The sequence below is a fragment of the Gymnoscopelus braueri genome, assembly GCF_963280865.1.
Source record: "Gymnoscopelus braueri genome assembly, chromosome: 5".
Lineage (NCBI taxonomy): Eukaryota > Metazoa > Chordata > Actinopteri > Myctophiformes > Myctophidae > Gymnoscopelus > Gymnoscopelus braueri.
The window spans coordinates 32,038,793-32,055,839 of NC_137606.1; the positions used below are offsets into that span (position 1 = coordinate 32,038,793).

General features: G+C 41.0%; 1 protein-coding gene across 2 annotated transcripts; it reads right to left on the reverse strand.

Moving 5' to 3' along the window:
• Nucleotides 1–32: 32 nt before the first annotated feature.
• rilp (Rab interacting lysosomal protein) lies at nt 33–16,544 on the reverse strand. Of its 2 annotated transcripts, XM_080427964.1 has the most exons (9): nt 15,727–16,544; nt 13,603–13,732; nt 10,624–10,745; nt 8,801–8,989; nt 8,055–8,206; nt 7,468–7,590; nt 4,419–4,505; nt 3,398–3,451; nt 1,781–1,883 (listed from the first exon to the last, which is right to left on the reverse strand). In XM_080427964.1, the coding sequence occupies exons 1-8, from the start codon at nt 16,090–16,092 to the stop codon at nt 3,403–3,405; spliced, it is 1,218 nt and encodes a 405-aa protein (XP_080284090.1). In that variant the 5' UTR covers nt 16,093–16,544; the 3' UTR covers nt 1,781–1,883; nt 3,398–3,402. The 2 variants fall into 2 exon arrangements, with proteins under 2 accessions (XP_080284089.1, XP_080284090.1); XM_080427963.1 differs by lacking the exon at nt 3,398–3,451 and having other exon boundaries at nt 33–1,883; nt 15,727–16,543.
• Nucleotides 16,545–17,047: the final 503 nt, after the last annotated feature.

Here is a 17,047-nt window from a genome sequence, read left to right on the forward strand (position 1 = left end):
ACACACACACACACAGTTAATAAAATTCACGATTGCATTTTGAATAAGATCTTTATTCTGGGTTTTGTTGCCAAAAAGCCTTTTCATAACAAAAAAATAAACATGTTTACAAAAATACATTGTATACACATGTAATGTGTAGGAATATATGCAAATATATAACAAGGATCACACATTTTCTCCTGCAACAACCAAATGCCTGAAGACTTTCTTTCACTACTTGTGTACCACTATGGTGTGTTAATAGTGGAGGAGAGGATTCAAATCTAATTCATACTTTGCTGTACAACCATGTTCATCGCTGACGCTGACAATATTTGGCTCATGGTCGTACAACAAAGTAGAAATGAGCCAGTAAGACACAGCTACTGTGGTGTGTGTGTCTGGCAATAACTTAATAATTATATAATGGTTATAGGGACAGAAGAAAACCTACTCACCATCGCTCATTTCCCCAAAGGAAACACAGACACTTCCTCTAGAAGTAAAGAGACCTTATTATGCAGAGGCTGGTGCCCCAGCAAATGCCAACACGTGTACACAATTGAATGCAATCCTTATTGTGATCTGCTATCGCAGATATAATCCTTTTAGAAGTGAGGCCAAATACATACAAATACATATAAAACTAGAAAATGTGCTCCTCGGAGCACAGGTCTCCGCCAGTACTGTTCCTGATTAATCCTGTCTTACCTATTTATATTATTGATTGGTTCCAATATTGTCACGTGTCACTTGACCAATGTTAGCTTGGCTGATGGAAGCTCACTTATTTCTATGTCATCATGCGTCTCGCTAGCCAGAGCATTGGTGACAACAATATTGTCACGTGTCACGTGAATGTTAGCTTGGCTGAGACGGGGGACACACGGAAGGACAAGAACGAAAACATACTCTCCACCTCTGGCGGAGACAACAATAGAATCTAAATCAATACATGAGACTCTCATACTCAATACATTCAGGATGGGGGAATACAGTGTATGTATTCACAGTTACAGAATAGACTGGGAATCAATGGCAAGCTGCGTCTTACTAGAAGATCATAAAAGTGCTAAATGCCGTTAGTCATGATGACAAATTATACCCACGCATGGGTAAGGACATGTCACAAAAATACCCCTTAAGTGATTAGTTCAAGTTAAATGGTTGGTTTTAAAAATATATGTAGGGTTAATAACTTAATAGTATTCTCAATGAACCAGTGCCCTCTTGTGGTACAAAATTGTAGCACTGATTGGTTCCAATACAAGTTTCATTTTATAATACATCATGGTAAAATCTTTGGTTTATACTTTTTTCCCCCCTGTCTATACACAATCTCACTGAGAATAATGTGTGGATACATAAGATCAATGAATACAATTAAATAAAGTATCTCTCTCTTAATACTGTGGACATCAAAGAGAAATAAGATGGAGGAGAGAACACCAGTGAAACTAACTATACAGGATGTGATAGAAAGTATGATAGAAATAAAAAGCAAAGAAGAAAGATAATGGTTGAAGCATGACAAGCAATGATACTTTAACTTTCCTTAAATTCCAAAAGAGCTCACTTGCTCAAGTCACTTGCTCAAGTCTTAACATGAAACATGAAAAATTATAGTTTAAAACCATATAATGCATAATTTTCAACACAAGGGATAAGGAAAAGGTTAAAAGCAAATGAAAGGGGCAGGCTTTTCTTTTCAGAAAAGCAGAAGGCAATGTAGGGGCACAGTGCAGCAGTACATGAGGAATTCACAGAGAAGGCTTACAGCCGTGGGTTCAACTCAGCTCTCCCCGTTGACCTCAGAGTCTCCAATGATCTCCCAGGCGGAGGCAGAGGTGCTCATGTGGTTGGGGCTCCGGGTGCTGCCCGAACGCGCCAGGAAACCAAAGCTATTGGCAACAAGGGAGATAAGAACACGCCTGAGGTCAAAATCTACTGCAGAGGCCCAGAGCTAAATATAGGTTAGACGGATAGAAGATATCACAGATCTTAGAACCGAGGTGGTGTCAATCTCTTGACTGAAACGGAGAGACGTACAGTATAGGACCTTGCAGATGATCTCTGCGAGGACACTGTGTTTGTGGTTCATTGTGATTTTGGATGCTCAACTGTCCCTGATGTTGGCCTCTTATCTTGACATAATGCGCAATGCCGAATTGTAAGGTCTGGGCAATGATGTGCATGAAAAGCCATCTCATTAATTTCAAGACAGATGTCTTGCGCACAAAACTATGGTATGGATTAGTTTGGGCGGTATAGATAATACACCAATCAGACTGAGTTTACAAAATACACACTCAGTATGGAGTTGTTGGAGTTCATTAGCCAGATACCAATACTCAAACTTCCATCCTTGCGTCGTTTCCTTGTGCATTAGCCCCGCCACGGAGCAAGGAGGCGAGGAGGAGAGGCGAGGATGGAGGAATCGATTGGGTTAACTTTAAGGAACGAGAATGCTCCTCGCTCAGTCCACTTCATTTTGAAGTGACGGCAATTACTTCTGACGTGTCACACAGCTGGAACGCTGAATCACTCCGGATCCCGGAGGGTTGTCATGTGGAGGAGGATAATTTATACGTCACGGGAGAAAGAAAGGAAAACCTGTACATATACGTCACGGATTCCGATGAAAAAACGTCTGCAAAGAAGACATGTAGGATACACTTGATGTATCCTCACTGATCCCCACTCCTCTCTCCTCGCTCGTCGTCAAAAACGTTTGGCTGGAGTATTGGCTTTAGTATTTAGCTATGACTACTGTGATGTGACTGCAAGCCATGTCCACGGTGCTGAATCAATGGGGGGTTTCTCTCAAAATGTCTTTCTCAATACACCATCAAAAAATCTATCAACTTTTATTTCAGGGCAGTCAGGTGGCACAGGGGTAGCCTAAATTACCTGCCCACCACTGCAGTCTAGGGGTTTGAATCCACTGCAGTGCATCTGGCTTAAAGAGCATCTATAGTATATGAAAAAGATTGGCTGTGTTCAGGGAAGGGAAGCAGGGCAAGGAGGGCAATCTTTGTTACAGCATGTACTCCTACAGGCTGAGGCGGCACCTGTCAGCGGGGATTGTTGAACAGGAGGAGTAGGATGGAGGTGCTACGTCCTCCCAGTATGGCTCTTCACTGGCAGGTTAGCCAGTAGGGGGCAACAGCAGTGGCAAGCAGTGGGAGGAATTAATTGGCATGACTAAATTGGTAGAAAAATAATTAGCTACTGTATCGTTAGCTCCATCGTTAGCAGAAAAGCTGAGTTTGCCGCTAAGCTAAATGGCTTAAGATACGTTAGTTAGTTAGTCGTTTAGCTAAATAACCAGCGACCAGCAAGAGCGGACCTTAAATTAGCACTAGCAGGGATAGTGTTTAAGTTACAACAATGAAATATAATTAAAGTCAGTCACCTTTTTCATATTCTTCCCCTGGAGAGGGAGAGCTTCTGTGTACTTCCCTGAAATCTGAGTCACATGTGTGATGTCAAACCTATTATAGTCCAATATGTGGTAACATGGCACCTTTAGCTTCAGCATACACAGACAGCTGAAGGTACAGACATGTTCGGAAAGAAGATAAGCTGCCGACTTGGAATTACCTGTAAATATTTTGTTGGTAATTTGCATATTCATAGATCCTTGCATTCTCTATGAGGATAAAGGTGTTGATATGCAGCTACGACAATTATAGCACTTTATTAAACTAAAATCTAAAAATCACACCCAGTGTGAAGAGAGTGGTGCCTTTCATGAGTTCATGTCATTAGTTACTTTTTACAGACTTTGATGACTTCAATGTATTTTTACTCATTTTAAGTACTTTAAAATGTTTGTACAGATTTGTACGTGTTTTTACTCATTGTAACATCTTTTAAGTATTTTTTACGCATTTTAAGTATTTTTACTCATTTTAAGTATTTTTACTCAGTTTAGGAACTTTAAAGTATCTTTACTAATATTGAAGTGTTTTTACTAATTTTAAGTATTTTTACTCATTTTAAGTATTTTTACTCAAAAGTGTGTGTGTGTGTGTGTTTGTACTGTACTGTACTGTACTGTACTGTACTGTACTGTACTGTACTGTACTGTACTGTACTGTACTGTACTGTACTGTACTGTACTGTACGGTCTGTACTGTACTGTACCTCAGCCGCAGCTGTTGAGGCTGTGCTCAAACATACAGAGAGGCCGTGCTCATACGGACACACAGACGGACAGACGGACAGACGGACACACAGACACACAGACACGGTCAAATGTAGGAGTGGTTGGCACCACTCAAAAATCAAAATGTTATGTGTGTGTGGGGGCGGGGGTACTTTTATATTCAAAAAAATACATTATTCAAAATAATATACACGGGGGGGGGTATTTTTGAAGGGTTTAATATACAGTGTTCTTTTAGACATCTGGAGCTGAAAATTGTACTCACAGATTTCGGATTCGAGATTCAGCTGGTCTCCCATCGGTGCTGTCCGCTTCTGTCTGCTCAAACAAGGGACCCTTCTCTTCCTCATCACTGGAGGTGGAGACACATGAAAACCATAGTTATGAAAAGTGTGTGCGTGCGTGTGCGTGCGTGCGAGGGCAAGCAAGCCTGCCAGAAAGATGAGCTCTGTGTGTATCCTGGTGTCTGTCGATGCCCACCTGGCCTATATGGATCATTCAAATATTATACCATTGATCAATCAAATTAATATTCACATGGAAACATGGAAACAATGGGAAGGAGCAAGTGCCATAGACAGACAGGCCTCTAGTTTCCGGGCGGTGCACTCGACAGGCAACTACTCAGCGCAGTGTTTTCTTCGAGTTGAATGAACTAGTGGCAGCAACAACATTCCAAATATTGTGAGCCGAAATTGTTACAATGGATGTCATGTTCCTGATGTGGGTTAGTCAGCAATGCGCAAGTTTATCTAATGACATCAGGTCCCAAAAGTGACGTCCAACATGCTTTAGCCAAGTTCCAAATTATATGGTTTTATCTGCTGAACTGTAAAGGACAGTAAGTAAAAACCTTTTTACCTGGAAACGTCAAATAGACAACCTAAAGTAAGACACTGGCACAGTCAGTGAGTCTGCACATGTATTGCAGGGGTGTCTGACAGTCAGTTACCCCCCTTTTCTACTGTACATAGTGTTTTATATGTGTTGATGATATTGTATTTTGGTGTTATTTGTTATACTATGTTGATGAATTGAATATATAGGACCACAATGGAAACAAGTCCTCAGGACTTTTTTGGGTTATAATTTTAGCCCAAATGTATGAATGTACCCGTGCTGTTTGCATTTCTGACTAATAAAGTATTCAATCAATCAATCAAAACCACCTGGAATAAACGTGCAGACTTATACTTTGTTGACTGGGGTCCCCCAGGAGTCCAATACTTGGCCGCCTCAGTTTTTCTCTCTACACCAAGTCTGTTTGCTGAAAATAGCCTATCAAGCCTAACAAGCTCTGATATTTTCTGCAAATGTTTGTCTATTTTTGCAGAATGTTATTATGACATGCCCAGAAGTAGTTAATGAATGCTCCAGTGTCTTAGCATGGTTGGTCTATTTGAAGTTTAAAAGTTTTCACTTTTACCTAAAGACAGTCATAACTTAATATCGATATCGAACAAACCCATCTACATATACTGGCTAAGACACACAGACCAATAATGAAATGGCAAAATGCAGTAACAGTGTTCTTGTGGCTTATGATGTTGCTACTCTGGATGATATTACTCTGGACTCCAGCATCACTGTAAGGAAATCTGGGCATTATCTTCGATCAGGAATCGAATGTCCTTTAACTCCCACATAAAAATAATTTCACAGACTACCTTTTTTCATCTACAGTATACCATTGCAAACATCCTGTCTCAAGAAGATGCAGAACAACCAGTCCACATATATGCTACCTCAAAGCTGTATTGTTACAATTCCTTATTATCAAGCAACAAGTCTCTAAAGAAATATTTGCTTACAAGAATATAATATCATATTTCTCTCATATTAGCTTCTCTGTTCTGGCTCCCTGTAAAATCCTAGCCTGGCATGGCCAGACTGCAGTGATATTAGTCTGGAATCTCTGTGTGGGGCAAATTCAAAACATTTATCTGGTGATAAACCCACCCCATATTTGCATACTGGGCCCTGATTGGTCCCTCACTACTTCGGAGGGAGTGAAATCCAATCACAACTAAGCGGTGCCAGACCAATCTGCCAATTTTTTTGCAATGGCAGATTCGTCTGGTTTCCAGGCAAGTAAAATCCAGAAATCCCTTTCTGTGGAACCATCTCACAGTTTTGGTCCAGGAGGCAGACACCCTCTCTATGTTTAAGAGAGGGTGGCTTAACACATTAACTTTTTAATAAAGCTTATAGTTAAGGCTACCTCAGGCTTGCCTTGGACTAGCCCTTAGTTATGCTACTATAACTTAGACTGCCAGAGGACCTCCCATGCCTCACCGAGCTCCTTTCCCTCTTTCTTTTTGTGCTTTCTTGTCTCACAGGCATCCATGGATCATGATTATGGACCCCCCAGCAGCGGATCGAGAGTTTCTATGGATTATGGCTGCACACTGTTATAATAGGCATGGTTGATGCTGTGCATTGTTGTGTTTCTCTCTCCCCTTGCCTCCATTCCCCTCTCTCTCTCTCTCTCTCTCTCTCTCTCTCTCTCTCTCTCTCTCTCTCTCTCTCTCCCCTCTCTCTCAACCCAACCAGTCAAGGCATATGGCTGCCCACCTAGAGCCAGGTTCTGTTCAAGGTTTCTTTCTGTTAAAGAGGAGTATTTCCTTACAGCTGTCGCAAACTGCTTGCTCATGGGTGAATTGTTGGATCTCTGTAAATTAACTCATTCACTGCCTAGAACGACTAAAACGACTTTTGTCCTTTAAGCCTCCACTGCCAAGAACGACTAAAACGACTTTTAATTTTACATTTATTTATTTAATTTTAACCTAAAGACCAAGGAGATATGATTTGTTGAAGATCTAGACTCCAATCCACTTCCTTGTTAACTTAAAACTTAAACATTTTGTATCTTGGCTCCTGAGTACTTTTTTTTTCTATGAAAAATCTCTGGCAGTTTGTCAAACGCAAAAATAAAAAAGTTCTGGCAGTGAATGAGTTAAAGAGCATAGTCTTGACCGACTCTGTACCTAAAGTGTCATGACATAACTTTTTTTGTGATTTGGTGCTATATAATATAAATAACGTTGACTTGGTGGGTTGTCCGTTTTCATTAGGTCCACCTTTTTAGTCAGTTACTACTGTAGCACCCACTGGTACCGCTGCTGTGTGGCAAACTTGCAAACCCTCACTTGTGCTGCCGATAAACATGAACGAGAGAGAGAGAGAGAGAGAGAGAGAGAGAGAGAGAGAGAGAGAGAGAGAGAGAGAGAGAGAGAGAGAGAGAGAGAAGAGAGAGAGAGAGAGAGAGAGAGAAAGTAATAATAAAACCAGAGACAGAGTAAGAGTCAGACCTGCTGCAGTCATCCACAGGAATTCCCAGCATCTTGGCCTTGATAACCGTCCTCTGTTTCCTGATTGTGGATCGGATAACATCTAGCAGGAAGCCAGGACACTTTTCATCATTTAGGATCTCCCTGCGGACAACACACGCACACATAATATAAAAATAGATGTACAACACACTGTAGATCACAACACTAATAGGCATAGACACATGGTGGAAATGCCAGCCAATTAACTATACTGTGCAAATACTTGAATAGGTGTCTAGTACGTTCCACACCACCACTCCCCTTCCCCATACCTCCCTCACATATTTACATCATTACATCATTACATTGCTCTCATTCACCATGTAACACACACACAAAAAAAAGTACACTACTTGTGTGGTCAAAGATACATGAATACAACGGATGACACAGGATTCTATTTACTTGTTCCAATTTATTGGGCTGTTTGTCCCTTTGCAGTAATTGTTTTTATTTTCCTTTGCAATGTTGGCTACACATTAAATTAATTCTATGCCATTGTAACAACCACACGTTATACGGGATACCACTAAATGCCTAAAATGTATATAACCCCCCACCCGCACCTCTGGTAGTAGTTCAACTCCTCTTGGACCAGGAACAGGTTGGTTTTGAGCTCGTTCCTCTCGTGTAGTATGTCGCGTACCTCCTTCTTGGTGAAACAGGGAAGGTCGGCATCACCTGCCGTCTGCTCCACAGACGTCTGACGTGGACTGGACTGTTGAGAGATTTAAAAAATGGTCTGTGCTTGATGCCAGGTTGAGTCCAAATCCCTTGCTTGCACAGCTTATAAGTGAAAGAGAAATGCACAGGAATACAATTTAGGATAGGAGAAGGAAAGCTCCAATTTAATCAGTACTGCCAGACAATTGCTCTACAGTTGAATTCAGAATCAAGCTACCGGTGAATAATTCACTGAAATTCACTGAAATCTGATTTGTGTAAAAAAAACATATCCTTCATATACAGTATGAGCTACCTTTATTAATTATCCACATGTGTTCTGTGTTAGAACACATATATACTCTATGTGCAAATTTCTATTTTAACACATGACCCTACCAGGCTTTTATGATCATTTTTGTGAATTGATTAACAAAAACAAGCACACACATACCCACATAGTATATAATATATACAGTATAGATTCTGTATATACCCTGCAGAGAGAGAGAGAGAGAGAGAGAGAGAGAGAGAGAGAGAGAGAGAGAGAGAGAGAGAGAGAGAGAGAGAGAGAGAGAGAGAGAGAGAGAGAGAGAGAGAGACACACACACACACACACACACACACACACAGAGACTGCTGTCCTTACTGGGCTACTAGAGTTGGCGTTGCCAAGTTGCTTCGTTTTGAGGCGTTCTATCTCCTTCTCTTTCTGTCTGAGGTCAGCCTCCATGTCAGCCTTCTTCTCTGCAGCGCTTGTCAACTGGGCTTGCAGGACACTCTGTCTGTGGCGTAACTCTCCATTCATCTTCATAAAACGTTCCAGTTGCTCCTGGAGCTGGGGAAACAAAAACATAAACATTTGTGTAATAACTAAATAACTAATTCAATTATTGATGTGATGTGAAAGGACTCAGTACATAGGATTTCGACTTAAACAGTGGGGGAGGGACCGAGATGACAGAAATTCTTTAAAACAAAAGCTAACATTCACTTCAGGCTAGAAGAAAATCTCCTAGGCCTCCATTTGGGCAAACAGAGATGCTGGATAAACTGTGTGGTTTATCCAGTCTAACATTCACTCCAGTCACATGATCCCAGAAGAAAAGGGTAAATCATAAACAAACCCACACCCAGTAGTTACTGTTTAAATCATTACACGACAGCACATGTCCTTGCACACACACACACACACACACACACACACACACACACACACACACACACACACACACACACACACACACACACACACACACACACACACACACACACACACACACACACACACACACACACAAACACACACAGCACCTGTGTTTAAGGGAGTCACTGCCTAGACTTGTCCCAATTCCGTGTGACTCATCCATGTATCTATCTATGTATCTATAGTGATTATGGCAGCAGTCAGCACGCTTTCTTCATTCGCTGACAAACTAAACATTTTCTGCCTCAAGTCATATCCCAGGACAACAAGTAGGACATTTCCCACTCTATTACTTTCTGCTCACCTCACCAAGAGGACAATAAATATACATTTTGCACAAAATGGCACTATATATGACACAACTTGGTAATTAGTACGTTTGTGTTTTTGTATTTTCACTACTTTTGAAAAATGTGGAAAGTGAAAGTTAAAGTGGTTAAGTGTATCTGTGGGGTTTATAAATATTTAACCAATGAAAATATTAACAAAAGCTAGTACTGAATAATAATTACTTTGGATCCATTTGAACACAGGTTATTTTTTCCATTTCTTGATTAGTAACAATTTTGGACACACAAGGTGGAATATGAGGAAATGTGAATTGGTGCAGGAATGTGTATGAACGTGACAGTAATAAAAAGAGTGTAGTTGCTTTAGGAGAGGTGAGTCAACAAGGCAGATAGAAAAAGAGGTCACCCACCTTTGTAACCTAACTAGTTTGTGAGGGTGTCCTTTCATTGATACCAATGTTACATTCACTTCCTAAAAGCCTCTTTCCAGTTCATCCAGTTCTGTGTCAACCGGCATGAAGGAAAGCCATGCTAACAATCAACATCTTGAACTGCACAGAGTTTAACTCACCCCTCCAATTTCGGGCCGAAACCTTGTATTTCCATATCTCTTTTTATTTATGTTTTTACTTAAATTAATGCCCTACTTCGTTGGACAACAGTGTCATGCAATACTAGCGGAAATAGCCAATCTATAAGCTCACTATGCGTCACGATGCGCTGCGTTGTGAGCTTATAGATTTGCTATTTCTGCTATTTGTGTGTCTGCTGGTTTTATAAATACTGAACCAATGAAAAGTATTAACAAGTGCGTGCAGCTAAAAAATAACTACACTGGATCCATTTGAACACAGGTTTTTTTTTCTTCTTTAAAAGTAATAGTTGTGGACATATGAGGTTTCCACCCGACAGCAATACTATACATGTGTGTGTACAGTATATGCATGTCTGTGTGCGTTCTGTGTCTCTCCTTACCGCTTCCACCTCTTTGGAGATCGTGGAGATCTCCTGTACTTTGGCCCTCAGCTCGTCCCGCTGCTTGTCCACCACCTCCTTAAGCTTCAGCATAACCTCTCTCTCCTGTCGTTGCACGCGATCTGACACACAAACACATGGATGCTTCTAATGCAGTGGTTCTCAAACGTTTTACTCTCAAGGACTCCCGTTACTCTGAGAGTGTACACATGGAACCAAATGGAAACCCCTAAAGGAACCCTGAGGGTCCCTGGACCCCACTTTAGTATTGCATCAGTGTGCTGCACCGATGAAGCAAATTCAATGTTTTAACTCTATAAACGCCATTGACTCGAAAACGCGTCAATTACTACTTAATCCACCCACGCCATTGACGCGTTTGACGCGTTGGAATCGCGTTGGAATCGCGTTCATTGTTTAATCTCTGATCGCGCTATGCTGCTTAAAATTCAATGTTATTCTCGAGTTCCACTTACTTCACCGACATCTGCATCCGGTTTCATGACCTGGGTTCCGTTTCCGGTTTTTGATTTTTTTTCCCCGGTCATTTTCGTCAAGAATAGGTAAACAAACGGGTTTTCACACGGTATGACAGACAAACGGACAGGTTCTCTTCTATAATCTATGGTCTGGGTGACGATCAGTCATCGCCGTCGTGTATCACATCGTAATTTTGAGCGATCAGACGATGTGTGACGACGTCACATCCGTTTTCATGTTTTTCCCTGTCTAATCGCTCAAGAAGGGTAACAGTCACCCAAGGAGCTGATCAAACTGTCATGTGCTGCTCTCTAGTGGCGGATTTGTGCTGCGTCTTTAAAAAACAGTCTGATAAATTATTTTCATGAAGATTTTCAAAATATATTAAAAAAAAAACACAAAACATTGCTGGCAATGGGGGAGTACTTTATGAAAATACTCTGGCAGTCAAAGTGTGGTTTCTTTGGGATGTTTAGTGCACAGCTGTTATGATTATTAGAATGTTGAATAACTCTATTGGACACACTGATAGCCAATGTGCAATGTTTTATGACATGCAAAGAAAATATCATTATGATATAAATCAATATTTTGATTGTTGAATGAAATTGATAGTACTTTTGCTAGGGGGAGGCAGAATGAGACCCAATTCGGAATCATTTGTTATAACACAAGTACGTAGCTGTAATTCCCAACACCCACTGAACATAACATACAAAACTTAATTTAATGAACACTTCAGCTTTAAATCACCATTAATATCTAGCACAAAATTTGCTGTCAAGCCAGTCTGGGCTGGATTATAAATTAGCCATATCATCTAATAATATAAAGATTTGGGAAGAAAAAGTAATATCAAATTATTTCTATAGCATCTGAGTCTATGAGAATGGTGATCTCTGTCTGTTGACTCGTCTCCAGCTGCTGGAGTCAATTTAATAATAAGATGTTCTCCAAATGTCCTCCTTCAAGCAGACATGCAATGATCAATGTAAGAGCCCTCACAGCGAAATAGATGACTCTTGCGAGTTGCAATAGTAATTAACTACCACATGACTAATAGTTTAACTAATTTAGTTAACAACATTCAATTGAGTAAATTGTTGTAGAAATGGAAGCTACAGCATTGGCTGCCTCACATGTCTTAAAAACAGGGTCAACAACGTGCAGCTAGGAAACCGTAACACCTGAAACAGACAGTGCTCTTTCACAGGGCAGGCCGTTCTCCCATTGCAGGAAAGTCACAAATGCCAGAACACAAATAATGTACAGTACATAAATAGACCTAGTCCAAATATACCTAGTCAATGTCAGAAATACATTTGAAATTCACTTGTGGATTGCAGGACTCTGGTCACATAAATCACAGTCTAATTATGTCAGCATTTCGCTGTTACCACATGTCCTAACAAGCATGAGTCAGCAGAACAACTCCATTCTCGTGGCTCACATTACTGTGGAACGGTTTCTGTTTAGTGCTAAGTGTTGGTGACTATTATTTATGAGCAATTAATCTAATTCACTGGTTATTTTCATGATGTTCTAGTCTCCTGTAACAGAACTGGAAACTCTAGGAGGATGTTAGGCTGTGACATGAGGTATGGGAACTTTAGGTTAAAGTCATAACCCCAGTTCTCACATGCCTGGTAGTTATAATATGCTGCTGAATTAAATCTGTTCATCATCACCACCACTATGAAACAATTATTGAAACAAATGAAACAAATGACTAATTATTTGGTAAATATAATCAGCAATCACATCAGTTTCACTCCACCAATTATTGATGGAGTGAAACTGATGTGATTGCTGATTATATTTACCAAATAATTAGTCATTCAAGCAGCATTACAGGCCTAATATAACAGACTCACCCACTGCCAATCTTGATGTGATTATGAAACATTGTAGACAAATTGTTGTAACAGCCCCAGTGTCAAAACATTAACCCTGGATTTCCCCAGGCTGTATAAAGGTTTATGTTGTTAAACCTTAAAACTAAAGGGGTAAGGGAAGATCCCAGTAAGACACAGAGATTGAGAACAACAACAGCATTCTCTATCAGTGCTCCATCGGTTTGGAATGAGCTCCAGAAGTCCTTAAAAATCTGTTCACTTCCTTCTTTGGGTCAATTCGGGGCAAAAGTTTCCAACACCTTTGTTCAAGATTGTAACTGCTTTATAATTGTTTTCTGGTTTATCTGTTTTTTTTTGTATTTTGGTTTTGAGTGTTTTCTGTCTTCTGATTCATGTATTTTGATGTTGCTGTATGTGAATGAGGGGCCTGCCCCTCAACTGTATTTCCAAGCATAACTAAAGGTTATGATGATGATGATGAAGAGAACATAACTACTGTGGGAAATAAATGATTCATAATCATAGAAGACATTTTCTTCAGTTGAAAATGTGTAATTTTTGTGGAGCGGCACAGTTGTGCGACAAGGTATAAAATTGAACATCACTGTGTGCTTCCTACACGTTTAATAAACAGGGTACCTACCCTCCTGGGCATGGCTGCCTCTTAGCCTACTCTGAAGCTCCTCTCTCTCCTCCTGGAGCTGCTGCACCTGAGTCTGCAGGTCGTCACACCTCCTCTTCAACTGCTCCTCCTTCTGCTGCGCCTCCTGCTGCTGAGGAAAGGGGCTTGACTGTCAGCGGGGACTTGGTGTTTTCACAGTATGCAAGGATTAAACATCAGTATTTGATATTTCACATAATGTTGTAAATTCCAGTTTTTTTTAAGATATTTTTTACTACTCTACACATACAGTGTAGAGTAGACTACAGTGCATGAAGGGATGAGTCTCACTCAGCTGCACTGCCTTTATAATCAGATTGAAAGTACCATCATGTGAGGCAGTGCACTTGGAATGTAGGAGACATTGTAGTTGAAACATAAAAATTTTGTTTGACTCGGTTCCACAGATAAATATTGCAACTCGTTGTGAGCTTGTAGGTCGGCTATTTTCAAAACTTTTGCCTCTTTCTTATTATTTGACAATTTTGAAACAAGTTAGAAACTCTGAGGAAGGCCGACGTGCCGAAACGTGTCTGTTTTTCTTGCTGCTGCTGCACAAAACAATAAAAAAGAACACAAGAAACTGTACTCCAGAGAGTGCGGATGATCTTTTCATTGAGCGGAAGTAATATCACACACCACTTCCTCTATAAACCATTAACAGCAGGCTAGTAGCAGCAGCATGTCAGGTGCATCAATGATGACATTGCACCTGATTGGATACTCCAGTAAAGTAAAAAATATCTCAAAATTGTACTTAAGTACAGTACTTGAGTACATGTACGTACGTGGTTACTTTACACCACTGAATATGATTCATATAGGCTACCTCAAAATTGTACCTAAGTACAGTACTTGAGTAAATGTATGTAGTTATTTTACACCACTGAATTTGATTCATATTCAGTGAGGTTTTGAGGAACCTTTTTACTTTACTGGAGTATTTCCAATTATCAGTACTTTTACTTTACTCCACTACATCTCAGAGGTAAATATTATACGTTTACTTGAGTATTTTGCAGTATTGATACTTTTACTAAAGTAACTAATGGATGTGAGTACTTTTTCCACCGCTGATGATATTGAGGAACCTCAATACACAGAAATGCAACAAAAGCCCCTCGGAATTTCTAGAATTCCTCAACCTTTTCACAGCATTGGCGGTGATACGTGGTGACCTGTTCAGTACGTGGCCTGGGTGGCAATCAATCAATGTCAAAGTGACATTTGACACGCATGAAACACAGATAATAAGAAAGACTACACTTGACTGGCGCCAAGCAACACGCACGTGTAGCCTACTGTCGCGTTCATCCATTTGATTTGTAGGCCAACGTTTAATTCCAAACACAGACAGACAGGGGATTAAAGGCTTCCACGCGCCTATTAATTCCGTCATAAGCGAATATTGCAGATCTACAAGCTCACAACCAGGCGAACCAGCTTGTTATAAGAGTTATATATCGTAAGAATATATTATATAACTTATATATAACAGTATATAACCAGTACATAAAGGTATATACTGTTATATACTGTTAGTATATAACAGTAAGAGTTATATCGGCTGTTTTCGGCAAGCAACACCGTCGTACGACTAAATATAAATGACATGGCTTTATAGTTTTCTTAGCTATGGTTCCTAGCGTTAGAAGGAGTTCTCCTGAACGCCATGTTACTTTGAGATGTTGCCCGCACACCCCCGTTAGCGCAGCCTCTCATCTGTAGTAAAACATAATAGATACACTTTTACTACTCACCAAACAAAGACGGTTTCAAGATGTTGAAAGACTACTTTCTTTAGTGGGAGCACTCGGAGCCCCCCACCTCACGTCTAAAATACCCTTTTTGGACAGAAAATAAAATATTCCACCAGATGGAAATTCTTTGTAGTTACTCCACTGCGCCCCCTACAGATTTAGTCAATAGAACAATCCCATTGACCAGATCTGTAGGGGGCGCAGTGGAGTAACTAAAACATTTTTTACTACAGACGAGAGGCTGCGCTACAGGGAGTGTGCGGGCAACGGCTGAAAAGTAACATTGCGTTAAGGAGAACTCCTTCGTTCTTCTAACGCTATGGACCAGATCTATTGGTTTCCTCACCCGTATTTCATTCTTCTTGTTGCTAGCCTCCTCGGCGTCCTTCCCAGTGCGCTGTTTCTTCTGCTGCTGCAGCTGCAGCGTCTCGAAGGTCTTGAGCAGCTCCTCTTCCCGCAGCTTGTGGCCGTGGTTCCTGGAGGCGAAGCTCTCCAGCAGCTCCAGGACCTTGACGATCCTGGGCACCAGACCCACGGCGCTCTCGTTGCCGTAGCCGTCGATGAGCCGCTCCACCTCGGCGCCCACCAGCTTGGCGATCTCGTAGACGTCGTCCACGGTCAGCGCCGAGAACGACCTCTCGAAACAGCCTTCTGTGTTCTTTTGCACCTCTGATAGAGGCTTGTTGTCGATCGTCTCGCACATGCTCTCCATTTCTTTCTGATCTGCGCCCAGTCAGTCAGCAGGGCAGACAACAAGTGCGCTTTATTATCATTCGAAACCGAGACTACATTTACAACCGCGTCGAGGTTATTATTGTCTGTAAAGCCAAGGCGTCTCAAATGACAGCGGACAGCATTCTGATGATTCGCGAAAACAACGCACGAACTTGGTTTAGAAACACAACTGAGATAATAACCCCATGTGCAGTCAGTTGCTGTTGTTGTTATTGTTGCCGTCGTCGTCGTCCAGAATGCAATAAGGTCCACAAAACCGCTACACCCGCTCAAGCAACACGTTGGAACCCGACACCTTTCTCCCGACAGCACATCATCCGTTTTGTTTTTTTGTGCGGCCATAAAATATAGAGCTCACAATAATTAAAAGAACATCGAGTACGAGGCAATGCACTGTAGCAGCTAGACAGACAGAAGTGTTGCCTCACACACAGCCTCAGCCCTGCTGTGTGTTGAGGAACCCTCCTCCTACTTTTCTGACCAATGTAATAAGAGTGCTACTACATGTTAATGCCAGCCAGGTCGACCGTACTCTAATCATAATGCATGAGAGAGCATGCAAATGACATTTCCTCTAAAGGCAACGCAAATCAATCAGCCTCCAGTAGAGAACGCCATGTTTCACAATGGATATTTTAAGATAGGCTGTAGCCTACATACATTACAATTTAGGCATTTAGCAGCAGATGGCCCTATAGTGACTCAGATGCACCACCTAGAGATGTCATTTTATCACAATGGACAGATTGGTTACATTTGCAGCTTTAATTATCTACTATGTGAGGCCTTTTGAAGCACTGGTGGGTCTTGGCGTGGTTTGACAAGTTTGATATTATTAGTCCACTTGTCTTCGGGGTTGTAGTACAGGTAGCCTACAAGCCAAGGCGTGGCTTATATGTTTCTATGGACTTGAAGTTGCAGGAAGTATATTC

Excerpts from the sequence above, each read along its gene's own strand:
- rilp (XM_080427963.1), bottom strand. The coding sequence starts at position 16,092 with ATGGAGAGCATGTGCGAGACGATCGACAACAAGCCTCTATCAGAGGTG. Across the intron at positions 8,990-10,623 it reads TCTCCAAAGAGGTGGAAGCG|CTCCAGGAGCAACTGGAACG; the intron begins GTAAGGAGAGAC and ends TTGTTTCCCCAG. Across the intron at positions 8,207-8,800 it reads ACGCCAACTCTAGTAGCCCA|TCCAGTCCACGTCAGACGTC; the intron begins GTAAGGACAGCA and ends ATCTCTCAACAG.